The sequence below is a fragment of the Thunnus albacares genome, chromosome 20 (genome assembly GCF_914725855.1).
Source record: "Thunnus albacares chromosome 20, fThuAlb1.1, whole genome shotgun sequence".
NCBI lineage: Eukaryota > Metazoa > Chordata > Actinopteri > Scombriformes > Scombridae > Thunnus > Thunnus albacares.
Window position 1 is genome coordinate 11975653 of NC_058125.1, and position 18355 is coordinate 11994007.

Consider the following 18355-nt stretch of genomic DNA (forward strand, 5'->3'; position numbering starts at 1 on the left):
CCTTTAACCATGAAGACAATAAAAACATTAATACGTGTAGACTGGATGGTGATACTTAACATACTTATTGTGCAAATTTGTCTCTCTGGGTTGTTCATTTCTAAACAACCACAGTTGGTTACAAGTCTTGCTGAAGACAACAGTATCATCTTCTGTAAAAATGATGCTTTACAAGTCAGACATGTTGGCACTGTCATCTGTTGGCTGCACTGATTTTCTGAATATCTAGTTGCCTAATAAGCATTTAAAACTTGTGTCTGCATGTTGACCATCATTGATAAAATAATTGTTTATTTTAAAAATTTCTAGTACAACTATCAGGAGAAAGTTTACTTGACATACAAAATTGTTAAAGGGCTCCACCTGCTGGTTTCTTGTTGGTTGTACAGCAAACAGTCATCACAATATGGATTGCATGTTGGAATTAATTTGATCACTTTCATACGTAATGTGTTCACCTTCATAGAACTTGAAACACAATAAAACAGCATGATGAATGGATATTTTACTACAGGATGTAGGCAGATCAGAATGATACTCATTATTATACCCAATGATGAATCATGAATTTATTTTGCGTTAAATTAAATATTACATATATAATGACTTTCTATAATATCACATTACTCTTGCATCACATGTCTTGCATAATGTTTTTGACAAATCTGACTAATAAGTGATATCTGTATCAAAATAATTACAATTAATTACTTGTATCCACTTTCTTTAACCACAATCATACAGTATTTCTTGTAATTTATCAATCCTGAACTATGTTGTTGACTCAAGATTTCAAATGCTGATTTTGAAAATGTGATGAAAGTGACATACAGTTAGTTAGTTAGTTAGTTAGTTAGTTAGTTAGTTAGTTAGTTAGTTAGTTAGTGTGTCATGCACATGCACATGCACATGTCCAGCCCACATGGACTTACAAGACACCAAAATACAGTTGCAGTGGTGAAACATTTGTCAAATGTAGACGAGAACAAAACTTCTTACTTTACATTGCAAACAAAGAACTTTGTCTTCTGTACCATTCACTATAAATAAAATCAGCCACACAAAAGGTTCCCTTCCTGAAACACAGCAAAAGTTTCTTATCATGATTCATCCGTAAAATTTTATTAAATAGTGTAGCCCTTAAATCATCATATAATGAACAATAAAACATAAAATGGGAATTTTCTCCTCAGGGAGACTAGTAAACCTGCCTGTTTCTGTAGCTAATAATGTACCAGAACGTAACTGTTCACATAGAGATCTTTGACTTTTTGATAAATTCTGCCTCACATAAGAATCCACACTGTAGTTGTTTTTTGTTAGACAATATGTTCTTAATTTAGGTTTGTTCAGCTATATTATCAACATTGCATTCATCATCAGTGTATATTTTTGTGAGAATATAACAGACAGACTTGTTATGAGACAGCATTATGGGCTCATTTTAAAATGTGTCTCACTCTGGCACCACCTAACTGTCATTTATCAACATTTTGTCATTCCTCAAAAGAACTACATTACCCATGAGCCTTGACAACACTGTTCCTGCTTCCTGTGTGAGAGCGCCCCACAGGTTGTTAAGTGAGTAACAGGAGATGAGAAGTAGCCAAGCAGCTGTCAGTCAGCAGGGCTGATTGTGTAGTATGCTAAATGGGAGGGGTCGTAAATATCTGGAGGCAGACTGATCTGTCCCCTGTGAGAACTGGACATCCTGAGCATCCGAGGTCACGGCCTTCCTGGTCAAACCCAAATGGCCTGGACATGTGAGGTCCTAATTATAAGATGGCATGATTACTATTTGTGTATTGAGCAATGGCATGAGTGTTTTGTGATATGCTTACAGTACAGTATGTATCAAGGTTGCTGGATGTTGAATTGAAAACAATAGATCAGGAGAAACAAGTGAATGAAACAAAAAGAATTATACAGATGATTTTGATGATTAAGTCTTGTCAAAAGTCTTTGGTACTTAGACTCTAGAGGGAGATTTTGTAATTGAGGGCCATCAGTCTTGAGCAGCAGCAAGATAAATACCCCCATGGAGTCCAGACACCGGTGGTGGTGGTGGCTAATGACTTCTCTGACACTGATAAGGCTGATAAGGTTGATGAAGTGATGCAATGACGAATCAGTGCAGACCGGGCGGTGATGTGGAGGGGTGGGGCACGCATGACGGCAACATGAAAGCACAAGAGGGAGAAAACATATTTTAAAAGACAGCCGCAAGATGATAGGCTGACAATGAAGGTGTGTCACCATGCTATTAGTTAGATGTGACCAGCTGATGTGAACAGCTGACGTCTGAATTGTTGACCCCTGGGCAATGACAGCAAGGAAATAATAAGAGAGCATGCGTGAGGGATGGGAATGACTCTGATTCTTTGAGAAATAAAACAACACACGTGAGCATGCAAAAGATAGTCTTCCTGACTGAACTTTGGCTCCATTTCTAGACACAGATATGGGCATTTTTCACCCACACTACTTACATTTAAATATTGTGCCACCAGCCCGCCAGGCCCGTAGGCTGCTGTCCAGTGAGAGTAATTTTAGACTTGACTTTTCTCCTATCTTCCATGTTGTTATCATAGCACTTAAAATGCTTTTAATATCTTCCTCTTGTTACGGCAATAACGTCAGCTCTCCTGGGGCTGTAGTGACCCACCGCTGAATATCAGCTTTCACTTTTCCTTTAAGTGCTTTTCTTTCTGTCTAGTTTTATTATATAGATATTATTCATGACTAGAGATGCTCTTACTTTTCTCACATTAAAGCACAGTACACCTGTTTTCTTACAGCTGCATAAGTTGAGCACCATCTTTTTTGTGTACTGTAGCAAGTTGAGTGCATTAGAGGTGCATCATTTCTATCGTGGGAATATTTGAAGAAGAACTCCACAAGACGCTGACTCAGTGCAGCTGGTATTCCTAAATATGAGCTTTTGCTTAACTGTGGAAAACCTTTAAGTCTAGACAGATGTATTATAAGATGAATGACAATGAAATTATCTCTGGCATGTTTATTCTACATTAAATATTTTGACTATATCTTTTATGTGTGTGCTTTACAATAAACTGTAGGTTTGCCAAAGATTTCTCAGTTAAGTGTAACTTTTAATAGATATATGTTATATAAATAACCTCTCTTTTTGAATCCAATTTGGACTGTTTTCCTGCTGTTTTAACTCAAAATTATATTTTGCCTCATCACTCACATGTTCAATGGGTACGGTTCAGCTTCAATATATGTTTTGAGCACATATGTTAGATTATTATTACTGTTATTTAAACATTGCACTCCCATGTCAAAGCAAATTCCTTCGGATGGTCCGGCCTTTATCAAAGCTTAAAATTCAGGGCTTGCATCCAAATCTCTCATCACCATGGGGCTAGATCCAGATAGCTGAGAAATGAAATTCAAATCATGCAGAGGGCAGAGAAGAAGAATGAGAGAACAGCTGTTTTTTTTTGTAAATTCCTAAGTCACAAACCCACACTCAGCAAAAGACAGAGAGGCTGTCAAGGGCAGGGAGAGAGGGAGGGACGCTGAAGAAGAGAAGAGAGGGGGGGGAGTAAGAAAGAAGGGGCTCACAGAGAGTGCACTGTTAGAGGAGAGAAAAGCGGACTGAGTGTTAACAGCCAATGTAGGTAGATCACCGGACAAACACCGCTGTTAGAAGTCACAACGCGGGGGAAGAAGTGAGAAACAGTGAGAGGGAGATTCACACGTACGAGGAGAGAAGCGGAGTGTAGCAGGAGAGTGTTGTGACTGTTCGGGCAACAGGAGCTTGTGGAAGCCAGGAAGAGGGCAGCCAAGCTTGAGGAGATGCTGTGAGGAAGCGTGCCAAGTGATGGAGCTTGAAGCAGCCAGCAGGCGGGCACAATTAGTCAGGTACAGCAATATGTCATCTTTATTATGATTTATTCTCATGTAAAGCTGGATACTGTACTGTTATTTGAGCAATTTAACACCATTTTACAGAAAGATATTTGTGTTCCAATATTACTTTATTTATACTTTATTTTCTTTCATTTCATGAATTTAAAGTAATTTTCCAGCCTATTATACATTCAATAGAAAGACTGCAAGGTTAACAGTATTATGATGAAGTGTGGCTGATGTGATGCATTATCTCTGGCTGAAATTTTACAGCTCTACTGGGGGACCAAGCTGTGATATCCTAGCTGTATTTACGCAGCAACTTTTATATCTCCTAAATCTCAACTTTATTATCTGTATCCATATGAAATATGCTGTACAACAATCCCATGTCTTCATTAGGAAATCTTCTCAGCCAGTGAAATTAGTATGAGACAGCAGCTTACGTCAATACTTTACTTATCAAGGTCAACCGTATTGTGATGATTTTGCTGACATTAAAAGTCATGAGAATAGGAGACATGCAAATGTTTTCGTTGATGGAGAGGGAGGATATTTTCCGGGCTGATGTATTCAACATGCTCTGTGTCCAACTTCACATGATGCTCCGGAGTCTTTGGGCGCCACAAAGCGCACTCTGTGTGGTACACAGACCCACCATTTGTCCTCCTCTCTATCCCTCTTTAGCATTTTAAGTCTTCTCCTCCCCGAGCAAGTGACCCCCGCTGATTAAGGAGATTTTCCAAATATTTCACAACACCCACGTAACCCCCAGCGGCTACGAGGTTGTTGGTCTCCGCTCTCATCTCCTACAAAGACTTGATTGTTTTCTCGCATTTACTCTGTGACTCACTTGTAGGGGATCGTGCTTGATACTGTCATAGATTGTGGATGCTAACCATGTCAAACCTCTGGGTCACCCACGAGTGCTTGTGGAGGCTCAGTGTGAAATGTTTCTCATGAATTTTTATCTTCATGTTCATCTGGGTTGTTGTTTCAAGATGGTCAACAATAAGTGTACAGTGCATATACTACACTATAAGAGGCCTTTCTGGGGAGGTTACAGCAGGTGTAACATAAAGTAGCTGAGAATCAGTTTTAAAACTTAAATATGAATTGTTTTCAGTAGTGAGTTTGTAATTTAAGTGATTACATTATTAAACAAAACATATGCTCATATATTCATAATAGGACATATAAACTGCAAATACATTACAGGCATAGACACATAGTGTACAAAGAGTGTATATACAGTAATACATAAATAAATAAGTTTAGCATAAAGAAGACTTTTAAGGAATATATTTTATATTCAAGCAATTTGTAAAGAAATTTTATGTACACCATAAGTAATGTTAAAAAAATGTAATGTACACACATACTGTACAGCAGTTTGGCATTAAGTGGAATTTTAAGGTAAATGTGTTTATTTTTGGGTAAATAAATAAAGTAGTACTTGTACTGGTAGTATATAAGAATACAGAAAGATAATAGTTCAGCATAAAATCTATTTTTCAGGAATAGATGTTTTTTGTAGTAAAAAGTTCACAAAGAAAATGTTACTTTATATATTATTATTCAAAATCTAAGAATAAGAAAATTAAGAAGACAGACAAGATCTAATTTCATAAACACATTTTTCAATATCAGGGCAAAGCAATAAAAAAACACACAAAAAAATGTGGAATGCACATCTAAAAAAGAGGGGCTTGACTGTGAGTAAAATGCCAAAATATTGTATAACTGAGTCCATAAACATATCGTGCAGTAAAAGCAGAGTTCATTAAATCATAATTGAATACTGTGTAGTACAGTGTTCAGGTGCAAGAAACATGCTACCTTGTGACCTGAGGCACAGAGCCAAATATGCTGATAAATCCTTGCAGTCACCTGTTTGAAGAGATAACCTCTGACACAGTGAACCCCACCCCTCCCTACACATTTGTCTCTGACATGCCACTTTACTTCCCTTGCTCCACACTCTTTTATTTGGGTTTTCTTTCCTCAGCAGTCTGTGCTGCAGTTCTGCAGTTTGGGACACATTCCAAATCTTGTCTCTCATACCAACCCTTCCCCTGATGCCAGATTGGTTTTCACACAGTCCCAGGCCCCTCCCTGCTACCACGGCGACACAGCTGTCACCTGTCAGTTTCATCGTGGGGATGCACACCGGCCTGTTATGTCTCAGAATAGAATTGTGGGAGAGTTTCGCTGGAAGTGGGAGAGCACAACACCGAGTCTGAGAGAATGAACAGTTGACGTGGAAAAAAATCTCAGCCAAATGGGAATGTGGCGTATGTGTGTTCGGAGGCTACAGGGCGCTGTTCATGGGAGTAACTGACTGCTTCTACAGAGAGAGACTCTGGTTCAGATTGTATTGGTAAGGCCTCATGTCTTAGCCACACTCAGACCAGCCAGTCTCAACTAGTTCATTGAAATGAATAGGCACTAGAGGCAATAGAGGGAGTTGTTGTTCAGCACTGGTCATGTGTTTTCACATTTTTTGGCAATTTCATGACATTAGGTTGCTCAGAGTTTGTTTTGAACTGTTATGGTAGATGTGGATCTTTTTATTATCCAATTTCCTGATTTAATTTAGTTTTTATTCAAAAATCCATTACTGTTTGGATGTTTTATGTACTTTTATGTGTGTGTGCAGTACCATCAATTAATTATGACCCTCAATGAATGGCTACTTTCTTTTTTATAAACACATCTGTGTGATTAAAATGCTACTAATTATAGTAGTTTTAGTTTGGTGGCAACCAATGTAAAAAGACTTGTATGAACGAATGAATATTTTTAATAAGTCAAGAGAGACGCTCCTGTATCTGTCCTACCGTTTTGAGCAGGAAATACTGTATATATTTCAGTGGTCCAGATGTGACATTTTCATCCAGCTGTGACACTTCTGACAAAGTGTATGTTTGTAGCTATTTGGGATTATTTCCCTCTCTCGTCTTCCATTTCCCACATCTTCTTCTCATTTTTAATTGGCATCTATAAAGTTGTTTTCAGCTACAGTCTATATGAATATTTCTCTGTTTCCACCATAGAATGGATGACCAGGACAGAGTAAGCCAAGCATCCAGTGTGGCCACCATTTCCTACTTCCCTGTCAAAACGGTTTGTTTTTAATTTTGCTTTCTTGTCATATTTTATGTTAAATTTTGTAATACAGGATGTAAATGTAACCGACTGTAACATTATTATTAACTTTTTCTGTTACAGGAAAGTGATGGAAAGGTGCAAGCATTTGGGAAAAGATGTCAGGCTGCAAAGAGAGACCCCAACTGTCCTGTGGTCATCAGAGGATGGCTCAACAAAAAAGTAAGGTCCCAGACGTCAGTGTTGTTTTTCTTTCACAGCGTTACGCGTAGATCAAGTTGATCCAAAAGCTGCTAATTAATCTTCCCTCTGCAGGATAGCTCTGGTTTGAAACTGTGGAAGAGAAGATGGTTTGTCCTCTCCAACTACTGTTTGTTTTACTATAAAGGTACAGTAGGAACCACAGTTTGTAGCCCTGCACTGGATGAAACTCTCTCATGTGCTCTGAATAAACAACAATGCATCTCTTATTTTCTTCACTTCTTTTCTGACCCCATTAGACAGTAGAGAAGAATCTGTGCTGGGCAGCATCCCACTCCCGAGCTATAAAATCCTGTTCTGCACACCACGAGAATGCAAGAACAGAAAGTTCACCTTCAAGGTATTTTGAATTAGCTATTCATTTAATTTAAGCCTTGTGATTATTGGAACATGTGCCCTTATCAGACTATATTTATGCACAAAATGTATGTAATGTATATAACTCTTCTCTTACATATAATACTAATTAGGGTTAGGGTTAGGGTTAGGGTTAGAATTAGGGTTAGGGTTAGGGTTAGAATTAGGGTTAGGGGTTAGGGTTAGGGTTGGGGTATTGTGGTAACTTAGTTTCTTCAGTAACTTCAGTTTAACCTCATATGATTCTTATCTTGGGCCATAGTACATTTGCAAACAAAACAATGACCTTTATTAGGGGAATAATTGCAGTGTGACGTTATGGATAATCTCTATAAAACTAGGTGGTGCACCAGGGAATGCGCTCTTATTTCTTCAGTGCTGACACTCAGGAGGATATGTTGGGTTGGGTCCGAGCCCTCAGTCAGTCTGCTGCAATGGAGCCAGACAGCTCCATGAACAGGTACAGAGCACTATTCATTGTGAATATTCGAATATTGTCATGGTTGCAACTGGATGAGCCTTTTTTTGCTGCATCTCTGATCCTTTCAGGCGTTGCTCGAGTTATCAGGATTTCACACAGCTAGGTGGCAGCAGTGAATCGGTGGACTTCCCTAAATCCCCCTCTGATGGAGAGGGTCCCTCTCAAAAACCTAGGCATGTCAGCAGAACTCTGAGTGAACCGAATCAGCTCACTGGTGGGAGAATGGGAATGTCACACACAGAGCATAGAGGGAGGAGGACTGTGCGTCAGAGGAACAGCAGGTTGTCAAGTCATCTGTTTGTGTGTGTGAATAACACATATTCAATTCCAATAAATCTTTGACATTCTGTTCTGCTTTCTCTCATTTTTACGTAGCCCGTTGCCCCGAACACCCAGCCCCCCCGATTTCAGCAGAAGAAGAGCTTGTGGTCCAAACCAGGAAGAAGATTCTCTTCCCTACATCTCTGGCCAAAACACATCACCCACACAATCAGACATCATGGGAACAGGTTCTTTGACCTCGAGAGGGCAGCTGGGATCACGACCTCACACACCAGTGGGAAGGGTTGACATCCGACCCCAGGATGACCCAGTCATGGTGCCACAGACCCTGAACTACACATCTACGTCACCTAAACTGGAGTACAAATCCACCCCTAATACTCCAGTCTCAGAAAGGTGGCAAAACATAAGCAAGGTCAGGACTTCACTTTTGTCTTTCAACAGTTTATCAATAGCTTAGTAAAATTAGTATTTTTTAAAGGAGGGACATTTGGAGTATTGAAAATTATCCAAAACACAATTAAATATGTTCGTCATGGACAGATTAACCTCCTATGGGGCCCTGTGGCAAAAGTTTGTTGTTAGGCCCCTATTGCCCCCCCACTGTACATGATTGTACTCTAATTAAGAGTAATGATTAATCAATTAGTCAATTCACATAAAATTTACTGGCAGCAATTTTGATAATTGATTTTCACTGGTATCTGCTTCTCAGATGTTAATTTTTCCCAGTTTTCCATGATAGTAAACTCACCATCTTTGGGTTTTTGACTGTTGGGTCAGACAAAACAAGTAATCTAAATACACTAACTTTCTGACACTTTATACACTGAACAATGAATTGATTATCAAAGAAAACAATTGTCATAAATATTGATAACGAAAATAATTGTGGTTGCAACCTTATTCCCATGAAGGAATAATACTACCTTGCCCTCAGTTTTCTGTTCAATTTGATAAAAACACAACAAATGACCACAATATAAACTAAAACAATTAAAGTCATAAAACTAGATTTTGACACAGAGTCTCTCTTCAAGACCAGGACTATAAGATAGAGGATGGAGGACCTGTCAAAGTTGATATTGTACTTCAGTGGTGCAAATTTCATTACACATTTTCGATTAGATTATGTAAACCCAAATGAGATGAAGTGCCTGGGTTTTTGGTTGCCCCTGGGGGTCTGGGGACTACTACAAAAACCATATTAGATTAGATATATCATTTATACATCATCTCTATTACATATAGTACAGTAGGCATATAAGAAATACTACTTTTCCATTTAATGAATAATGGAAATTTGAGGGTTTCAGCCAGTTATTTATAACTTACTTATGCTGTAAAATAGTTTCATTTCAACAAACAATGTCACTCACACCTCACTTTTTCTTTGTTTACAGCCTATACCTACATATGGTTCTGTCCATCATATCCCGGGTGGACGAAGACCTTTAGGAAAGGTGATTATAGTATGAACAATAAATCTAAAGCAAAATTATCTCACTGTTTAATAAAAAATTAATACTAAAACAGATTATTGAAGTCTCCAGGAAGATGGATTTTGCTTATCCTGTACATTTGTACAGTAGATCTTGTATAATACTGTGTTTTCTCTGCTATTCTCACTTGATATTATCTACATGCTCTCTCTTCCTTCAGAGCTACTCTACGGGGGCACATGCAGAATTACTGCCCCCTTTGCCCCCGTCATCGAGAGCTGCACATGCTCCCCACCCCCCACACCACCACCATCATCATCACCACCACCGCAGCCATTTATCTGTTTGTGTGCTACCGCCAGCTATGGTACAGACTGTCCTGCTGCGCTCTGTTTTTATGGCGTCTTGTGTGGTACAACTTTACAACTGTCAGTGGTGTTGTGGTGTTTGTATTTGTGTCATGTGCCCTAAAGAAATTGTGTTTCTGTTGTGGCGTTGTCTAACTATGCAGGCTTATAACAAAGGGACTCTAATTTCTAACAGTATGAGCAACAGTACCTTTTCATATTGTCCTGTACTGTTATTTGTGTGTCATTGACTTCACTGTACTGTACTGTCACTAATGTCTGTTGTGCTGTCAATTTTTATTTGTGACTAATAAATCACATTTTCTGTTCACTATTATTATTATTGTTTAATTGCTGTATTATATCCAAAAAGTCATAAAATCTATATATCTCTGTGTTTTGTCTGATTATAGGAGTACTGCCATGATTATGCTACATGTAATTACATTAAGCTGCTGTTTGCCGAATTACAAATGTCTCTTGACATGACATTTTTTACAAATTCATGATCAAACATATAATACATGGCTGTGGCCTCTGTGTTTGTCTCACCTAGAGTGCTGAAGCTTGTGCTGTAATTTTTTCAAAGACAAAAGCTCAATCTTACCATTCAAGCACTAACATTAAAGCATCGAAGCAGTAATATACACAAATTAACCAAAATAAGCATTAACTGTTGTGAGAACACACATTTCGTTAAAAAAAAAAAAAAGTAAATTATTTCATAAAATTTCCAATCACATATCAAAGGCAGGGGGACATGAAGAAGCAACATCAAAAAAGGTACTGTTTTTAAAAAGTGCTGTTTAACAATTATGACCTGGATGCTTTTCAGGCCCCAAAGTCAGACCTGAGGGAAACCCCACCAATCAGACCTCTTGAAAGTGATGCAGATGTGAGTATTCAGTACAATTGTATTAAATATTGTTTTTGTTATAATCTGAGTAGACATCAGTCTGATTTTCCCTCTTCAGGCTGTGTTGACAAGGTTGTGTGGGTGTGACAAGCTGCTACAGTCTCTGTCTGGAGAACTGGCCCAGCTACAAATGGATAAGGTCAGTAGGCTAAACTCAGTGGTTTCTGTACTGTACTGCACCCAGTTCATGAATATGCACATTACCTGTATTCTGAAAAATAGCTGCATGTTGTCCTTCTCAAAATGAGCTACTAGTGTCCTTTTACAGGACAGTGTCCAGTGTGCATTAGAGGTGTCCAGACTGCAGTTGGAGGAGTGGGGCAGCCATGGGCCCCAGGCCCAGGAAGAGGCATTGACCCAGAAGGCTTTGCTCCAAGAAGAGCTAGTCACGATTCGGGCCAGAATGTGTGACGTATCGTTGGTGTGTAAGATGTCAGGGGGCAGTGAACCCAAATTAGTGACTGATGTAATATTTATGACATTAATCATCAAACAGCAGATGTTAGGGGAGTGATATGGATATGTACACACACAATAATTAGCTTGTTGATATACTTACATTTGTGTCTTCTATATTGATAATGATTTTTGTGATAATGATTGTTCATAAGTCTGTCTCTATATTTTTATGTAGGAAATGGAGCGGGTTTGGAGTCAGTATGAGAGAATGGAGAGTGAACTGTCTGTTATTCGTTCACACCTTCAGCACATCTGTAACTTTGGAATACCACAGGTATGTTAGAACTACAAACTGGATGCTTTTTTAACAATATATAAGCTTGGTTAACATAGTTTACTGCATCTATTACCTTTGGGGGTGAGGATCCCCAAAGGTCCCCAATCATTTTAAAAACACTTGTTTAAGGTTTAAGGTACTTGTGATGTATGTTCATAGTGTCAAGGCTCATGCCTGAGGACATTTCATCAGAAAAACTTTGCTCTTTTTCTTACCAGGAGCAGTCTCAGGCCCAGAGAGAACTGTGGATGATGGAGGACATCCTCGCTGGACTGAAGATCAACAGGGATCAATTCCGCTTCCTGCTGGGACTACAGAGGCACCACAGTAAGTCTAAACTCCTCTTCATTGTAATGTTTAGAGTCTGTTGTGGTGATGGTGGTGGTGTCACCATTCAATACATTTGCAAATGAGTGAAAATACAGCAATCCTTTTAGAGCGGTTTGTCAGCAGCATTTAACACAAACCAAAAGCAGAGATTTAGAACCCATGTGGTGATAAAAACAGGAGATATCACATCAGCTCAACCACAACTCTTAAAAAATGAACAGCACATGTTTTATTCATCACACATTTTGAATCAAGAGCTTTGTACAAAACAACACCATATTATACAACACACTTACTATTATCTATGAATCATTTTTTATATATGGATGGATGGAGCAAAAAATTGTGAATGTGTGAATAAATATGGTTTAGTGAATTAATTCAAGCTGCAATGTTTTATATAAAAATGCAACCATCTTGCATAAATCAAAAGGCTTAATTGCAGACGAGCCTCTCAGTTACGCTGAATGACAGAAAATCTTTGCACACAGGAAGTGATGAAGCAAAACATGAGAGTGAACTATCACCTTTATTCATCACCTCTACCAGCCAATAAATAATCAAAGTCTAAGGACTGAAGTGAACTGATTACATACATTTTGGTTTTGAAGTCTTGAAGATTCAAACTGTTACCCCTTGCTGCCATTTGGGGCTGCCAATGCACAAAGTTGCCTTGTTTGTCTTGATTATGCACATGAAACCTGACAATAGAAGAACAGTTTAATCACTTTGACCTTTTCTGTCTCCCCCTCAGTGTTCCAGCCCACATCCCCACATCCTGGATCTCCTGGCTCTCCAACAGAGAGGCTGCATAGCGGACTGCCAATGGTAGGACTCCTGTCCATTGTTCCTTTATCAATGACCCTTGATGTTCACCCGCTGCTTATGGAACAAACAAGAAATTGTTGTCCAGCCCTTTGACACAGCAAACGTTAAATCCATCAGCTGACTAGATCTTTGAGTCCTACAGGTGTTTTGATACAATATGCCCACGGTGTTTTCATTTCACAAAATTTGGTGCTTTAAATGCTAGTTATTTGAATGTGGCTATGTCTTTGGATGTCACAAGGTTAGGCTACTGGTAAAATTCACTATACTGTCTCACCAGAACAGCAGAATCTGTATTTTCTGTCATGGCTTCACAGTTTCCATCACATTTCTTGTGATTATGATTGCTGCAGGATGTAGAACAAGAGCCTCCAGTCCGTCCACCGTTACCCCAGGAGCTACAGGAAAGCAAGCAGAGCAGGGACCAGGGCCATGGCTGGACAGAGTCACCATATGAGGTGGAAATTATCAAAATTATCATTCATCACGGTCAGTAATCATTCCAGGTTTGAGGACGCTTTCTTAATTTTTCAGTGTGTGTGTTTCAGGGAATCTACAGCCACTCTGCAGATCCTGTACACAAAAGAGGGAACAACCAGCCTGACCTCCTTAATGTGAAAGCACAGAAAGACACATCCGGTTGGCACATATATACTTAAAATACAAATAGAATAAATGTAAAGAGCGATATTAATACAATGACCAGTGGATTCATATTTTGACTCATCAAATAGCTTTAATAGGTGTTTTATTCAAAAGACTCAAATATATTCCCCAGTGGCTTTGTTTTGCGTTCCACCCTCATATTTCCTGTTTTAACACCATTTCTCTTTCTTCCTGTCACTCTCTCCTCCCACCCATCCTCTCTCACTTCTTCCATCCTTCTACTCCTCTTCTCCTCCATTTTCATTTCATCTTTAGAATCCCAGTCTAGCTCAAAGTGGATAACAACAGACCCAACAAACCAATCAAGCAAGGTTTGATTCTTCATAATTTCCTGTATGCTTGGATGAGTATGCTGGTTAACTAGATCTGGATGTATGGCAATGTGATCCAAACGCTCCAAATATAGAAGCAGTCAAAGCTGATTTTTTCCTCATTGCAATGACAGCCAAATTCCAATTCTTTGATTCTCTCATTTTCCTCGCAATTAGGGCATGTTGCAGTGCCTATTGGAGACAAGAGGGGGAGGCAGAGGCTCATGTCTCAGTAGCTCAGGCTTCTGACTTCAGCCACCCAACCCCCCTTTCTCACATGCATGCACACATATGTGCATACATAAGCTGTACATGAACATACAAATGCAAGCAGGCACGCATACACCTTTGAAATACAGATGCACATACTCAACCATATTAATCATATATTTGTTGTTTATTTAACAGTGTTTCCTAAATTCAGCTCATAAATGAGTCACGTCAGTGTTCTAAATAGCCTATATGTTCCCTAGAAGATGAAGATGAGTGAAGAGGAGCAGATTGAGAGGATGAAGAGGAATCAAGAGAGGATGACAAACAGGAAGAAACCCCCCATACCCTCTCCAGGTGCCCAAACCCAGAGTCAAAGTTCAGAGACACGAGAAGAGGTTTGTTAAATCATTAATCAGTATAACTGAGTAAATCACGACATTATATCACATGAAATATACATTTACCATCTATCTATCCCCTACTCTACTCTATCCTAGGCCCCCTTCCCTTTAAGGGTGACACGAGTTGTTACAGCTGTTCTACCATCCTCTCTTGTGGCCAGACGGGTTTCTGTTGAGGATCCCCCAGCTGAGCTTGACACTCCACTGCCTGAGCAGATCCCACCTGAGATGCAGCAGAGATTGGCTGAGCAGAGTAAAAAAATGTTAAACAAGCCGCCCAGGCGGTTGCTGCTAGAGAGCCCTGATGAAAGCTGGTCCTCGGCAGAGATGCACCAGGATCAGGCCGTTAGAAATACAAGCAGACAGCAGCATCAGAGACTATCCAGGACCTCCAAGAGGGAGTCGCGGCCAGAAGTGATCAGAGCTGAGCCTACAGACACCTCAAGGACCCAAGTTCGAGACCAAGCAGGTTTAGGTACTGGAAGTGTGAGCTTGGACATCAGGGTAAGAAGAAATAAAATAAAATTAAGAAAGACTGAAAGACTGACATGGTTTAAGTGCAACATAGTCAGAAAGATGAGATCCTTAAATTTTCTTCTATCATTTTCTATATGTAATTATTAGCGTAAAAATAATGAATTGCATAGATATGATGTGCATTCAAATGTGAAACTACTTGAACAGGCAGAGGAACGGCCTTCTGCCCTCTTGACCTCTGACATGGACCCTGTTCCCTGTATGACCCCTGAGCAGCGAGAGGCCAAACTCAGACGTGTGGAACGAATTCGGGAGAGAGTCATACAAAGGTGGGTTTCTTTGTGTCATTTTTATATTTAAATGTTTGCAGATGTGTGATCTAGGTAGATGACGCTCTACAAATCATCTATCCATCTATCTATCTATCTATCTATCTATCTATCTATCTATCTATCTATCTATCTATCTATCTATCTATCTATCTATCAGCGCAGTCAGAGAGAGTGCCACAGCACACAATCAGCTGCCATGCAAGGGGGAGGGGCAGGAAGTTCACCAGGTGCCCCGTGACACAGCTAGAAAGCAAAGGGCGACATCAGGTACTTATTTCCCAACACACAATAAGTTAAGTATTGTGTTTAAGATCAAGCTGCTAAATTGAGGCTACAATTTAATACATTTCAATTTTTTGCTTTGTTCAATTGTTCTTCACTTGCCATTAGCTATTATTGTAACTGACTGACACATTCTGTCCTGTTTCCTCTTTTTAGACCATGTATCTAATGATGGTTGCTGTGGGAATAACCTCAGAAGTCCTCCATGTTATAGTCCTGCAGAACTTGGGCCTCCTAGTGGTACATCTCAGGATGAAGATGAACAGCATCGACATGTAAACAATTCTAAAAGTCAAGTGAGGTTTGGGAACAAAACACAACACAAAGATCGCAGTGGGAGAACAGGGGTTGCCAAAACTAAAATCAAACGTCCAGCTTCGCCGTATCATATCTCATCTATGACTATCTACCCGAAAAAAGGAGGCCAGGGATTTACGACTTGCAAGGATGGAGAGAGGCAAGAGCTTGACGCACCTGATGCTGATGATGATGAAAGTAATTTTCCATCATCCGATCTGAGAGCCAAGTGGTTTCTCTCCACGAAAAAGTGGCAAGGGTTCATACCTCTGCAGATCCCTGGCGTTGACACATTGTGCAATGAGGAGGTATCAGACAGTGACAACCAACCAGCATGCCCCGATGATGGGACTGAATCCAATGAAATGTCAGCCACAGTCAGTCAAAGCTTGGAGAAAATGAAAGAAAATCATTCTCTTTTCTACAAGATTGCATGTGACATCAGCATCTCCGACTCAGACATAACAAGGAATGATGGGAATTCAAATGCCCAAACGACATCCAAGCCAGAGGAGGAAGAAGAACTGGTAATCGCTGAATCTGTGGCAGATGAAGTGACCCATAATGTTGGGACAACATCTGTCCAAGAGAGCAAGAACTCAAACCTAAGTTTGCCATCAGATGTTAATGAAAATGGTCTTTCCACTAATAACAAAGTCCAAGATTCAACACCAGAAACAGAGGACAAAGCAGTGTTAAGTACCTCAACCAGTCCAGCAAAAGAGGCATGTATTCATGAAGAGATCCCTGAAAAAGAATGTGAGGACACCTCAAGGCAAGAACACCAGTTGAAAGTCAAAGAAACGGACCATGGAGCTTCTGTTCAGGACAATGATTCTGATCAGGCCCCAGATGAAAGTGCCAAGACAAGAGAAGAGAACAGTGGGACGAAAGAGTCAGACAAAAGGAAGGTGGAACGAGACAGATCTGAAGAGCCGCAGAAATCTAGTAGTTTATGTGAGGAGAACAAAGACACAGTCCAGGAACGAGGCAACAACAACTCCGTCACTTCATCCAGCTCTCTGGATGATGGCAGACGTTTGATTCGGAATGCTTCTTTTGGAAAGGCGCGGGTAACAGTATTAAGGACAAGTTTGTAGAGGCAAGAACAAGGAAGGCTTAAGGAGCTTAAATGGACGGACTTGTGAAGGACAAGAACATAGTTAAGTGATTTATGGTAAAGAAAAAATGTCTGAGCAGAAGGACTTAAAGTGACTGAAGAAATTTGGACCTAACTTTGAGTTGCAAATGATTAAATGGGAACATACAATAGCAGAAATAGACATAATCGTTGAAAAACTTGAACATCTCCATTACTCATAATATACCATTTGATAAAAGAAAAAGTCTTAAGAGTATTTTATCAAAACAGAGACTATGTATGCACATAGTGTTGCTCTTGCAGGTGACCTTATATAAAGTTGCAGTCAAATACATGCCCATTCATTCATTGAGGTTAACACTTTCATTCCTCTCACTATACGTATCTAACATAAAGCTAAATGGATGGCTGCTTATTGGTGGCAACATAACCCTGTTATTGTCATGTAACAAAATGTGTTTGTGTTTTGTATCTCAAATATCCTGATTAATAAACATGTTGTGCACTACATTGAGACCCCAGCTCCTGATTTATATGCACTAGAAAACACATTTATGTATCTCTCTCATTTCATACATCCTTTTTTTTTCCTCAATGAAGGTCCCCAGGGTGCTCGGGTGCTGCTCTCTGACAAGACCTGATGCAGAATTACACAGAGCCACTGAAAACGCCTTTGTCACTTTAAATCCTTGCCATGTCTCAGTCGATGACATCATTGTCTGAGAACACATTACATCACCCCTTTCCAGGCTCTCTCTCTTAAAGACAGCACCACCTTATGTTTACTGAGCTGCACACACGTATGCACACACACACACACACACATACAGACCCGTTTATCTGTTTACAAATGTGATATCAATATCAAGCATGCATATTAATAATGGTCTTGATATTAGATTTTATGCGTTGGCTTGTGAATTCATATTGTGTGCATGTGACTGCATTAAGAGCAGCATCCATAGATATGGCCAATTCCGTAAATGTATTAAAAAGCTACAAGTTGGAAATTAGATGCAAGAACATCCATTTCAAACATATTCCTGCCATGATCAAAGATTATTATTGTCATGCTTTCTTTACCACACGTCAGACATTAAATGTATTGCTGACTACCTTTGAATTAAGAGCTTGTGTCTTTTTTGACATTTATATCTTAAACGTACATATGTTTACAGTGAAATGGGGTAAAGGTGAGCATCACAATATGTGAACAACTGTGTGATTTATGGAAATTACCTCCATAAAATTACAGTGGTGCATATTAAGTTTGATAATTGATATATTTTTTCACATTTGTTATTCCT

The 18355-nt window shown here is 39.4% G+C and overlaps 1 protein-coding gene across 5 annotated transcripts; it reads left to right on the forward strand.

Annotated features, from left to right (window-relative positions):
• Positions 1-3542: 3542 nt before the first annotated feature.
• Positions 3543-17558, forward strand: si:ch211-234p6.5 (pleckstrin homology domain-containing family A member 7). 5 transcript variants are annotated; one of them, XM_044338217.1, is made up of 24 exons: positions 3543-3891; positions 6936-7005; positions 7111-7209; positions 7303-7375; positions 7488-7588; positions 7947-8065; positions 8155-8367; positions 8462-8783; positions 9772-9831; positions 10031-10177; positions 10993-11052; positions 11132-11212; positions 11342-11494; positions 11708-11806; positions 12028-12136; positions 12894-12967; positions 13321-13425; positions 13516-13606; positions 13889-13944; positions 14418-14552; positions 14655-15062; positions 15243-15364; positions 15530-15634; positions 15806-15950. In XM_044338217.1, exons 1-23 carry the CDS (start codon positions 3851-3853, stop codon positions 15603-15605), a joined length of 2814 nt encoding a protein of 937 aa, XP_044194152.1. In that variant the 5' UTR covers positions 3543-3850; the 3' UTR covers positions 15606-15634; positions 15806-15950. The 5 variants fall into 5 exon arrangements, with proteins under 5 accessions (XP_044194152.1, XP_044194147.1, XP_044194148.1 ...); XM_044338212.1 differs by having other exon boundaries at positions 3547-3891; positions 15525-15634; positions 15806-17558; XM_044338213.1 differs by having other exon boundaries at positions 3547-3891; positions 14421-14552; positions 15525-15634; positions 15806-17558.
• Positions 17559-18355: the final 797 nt, after the last annotated feature.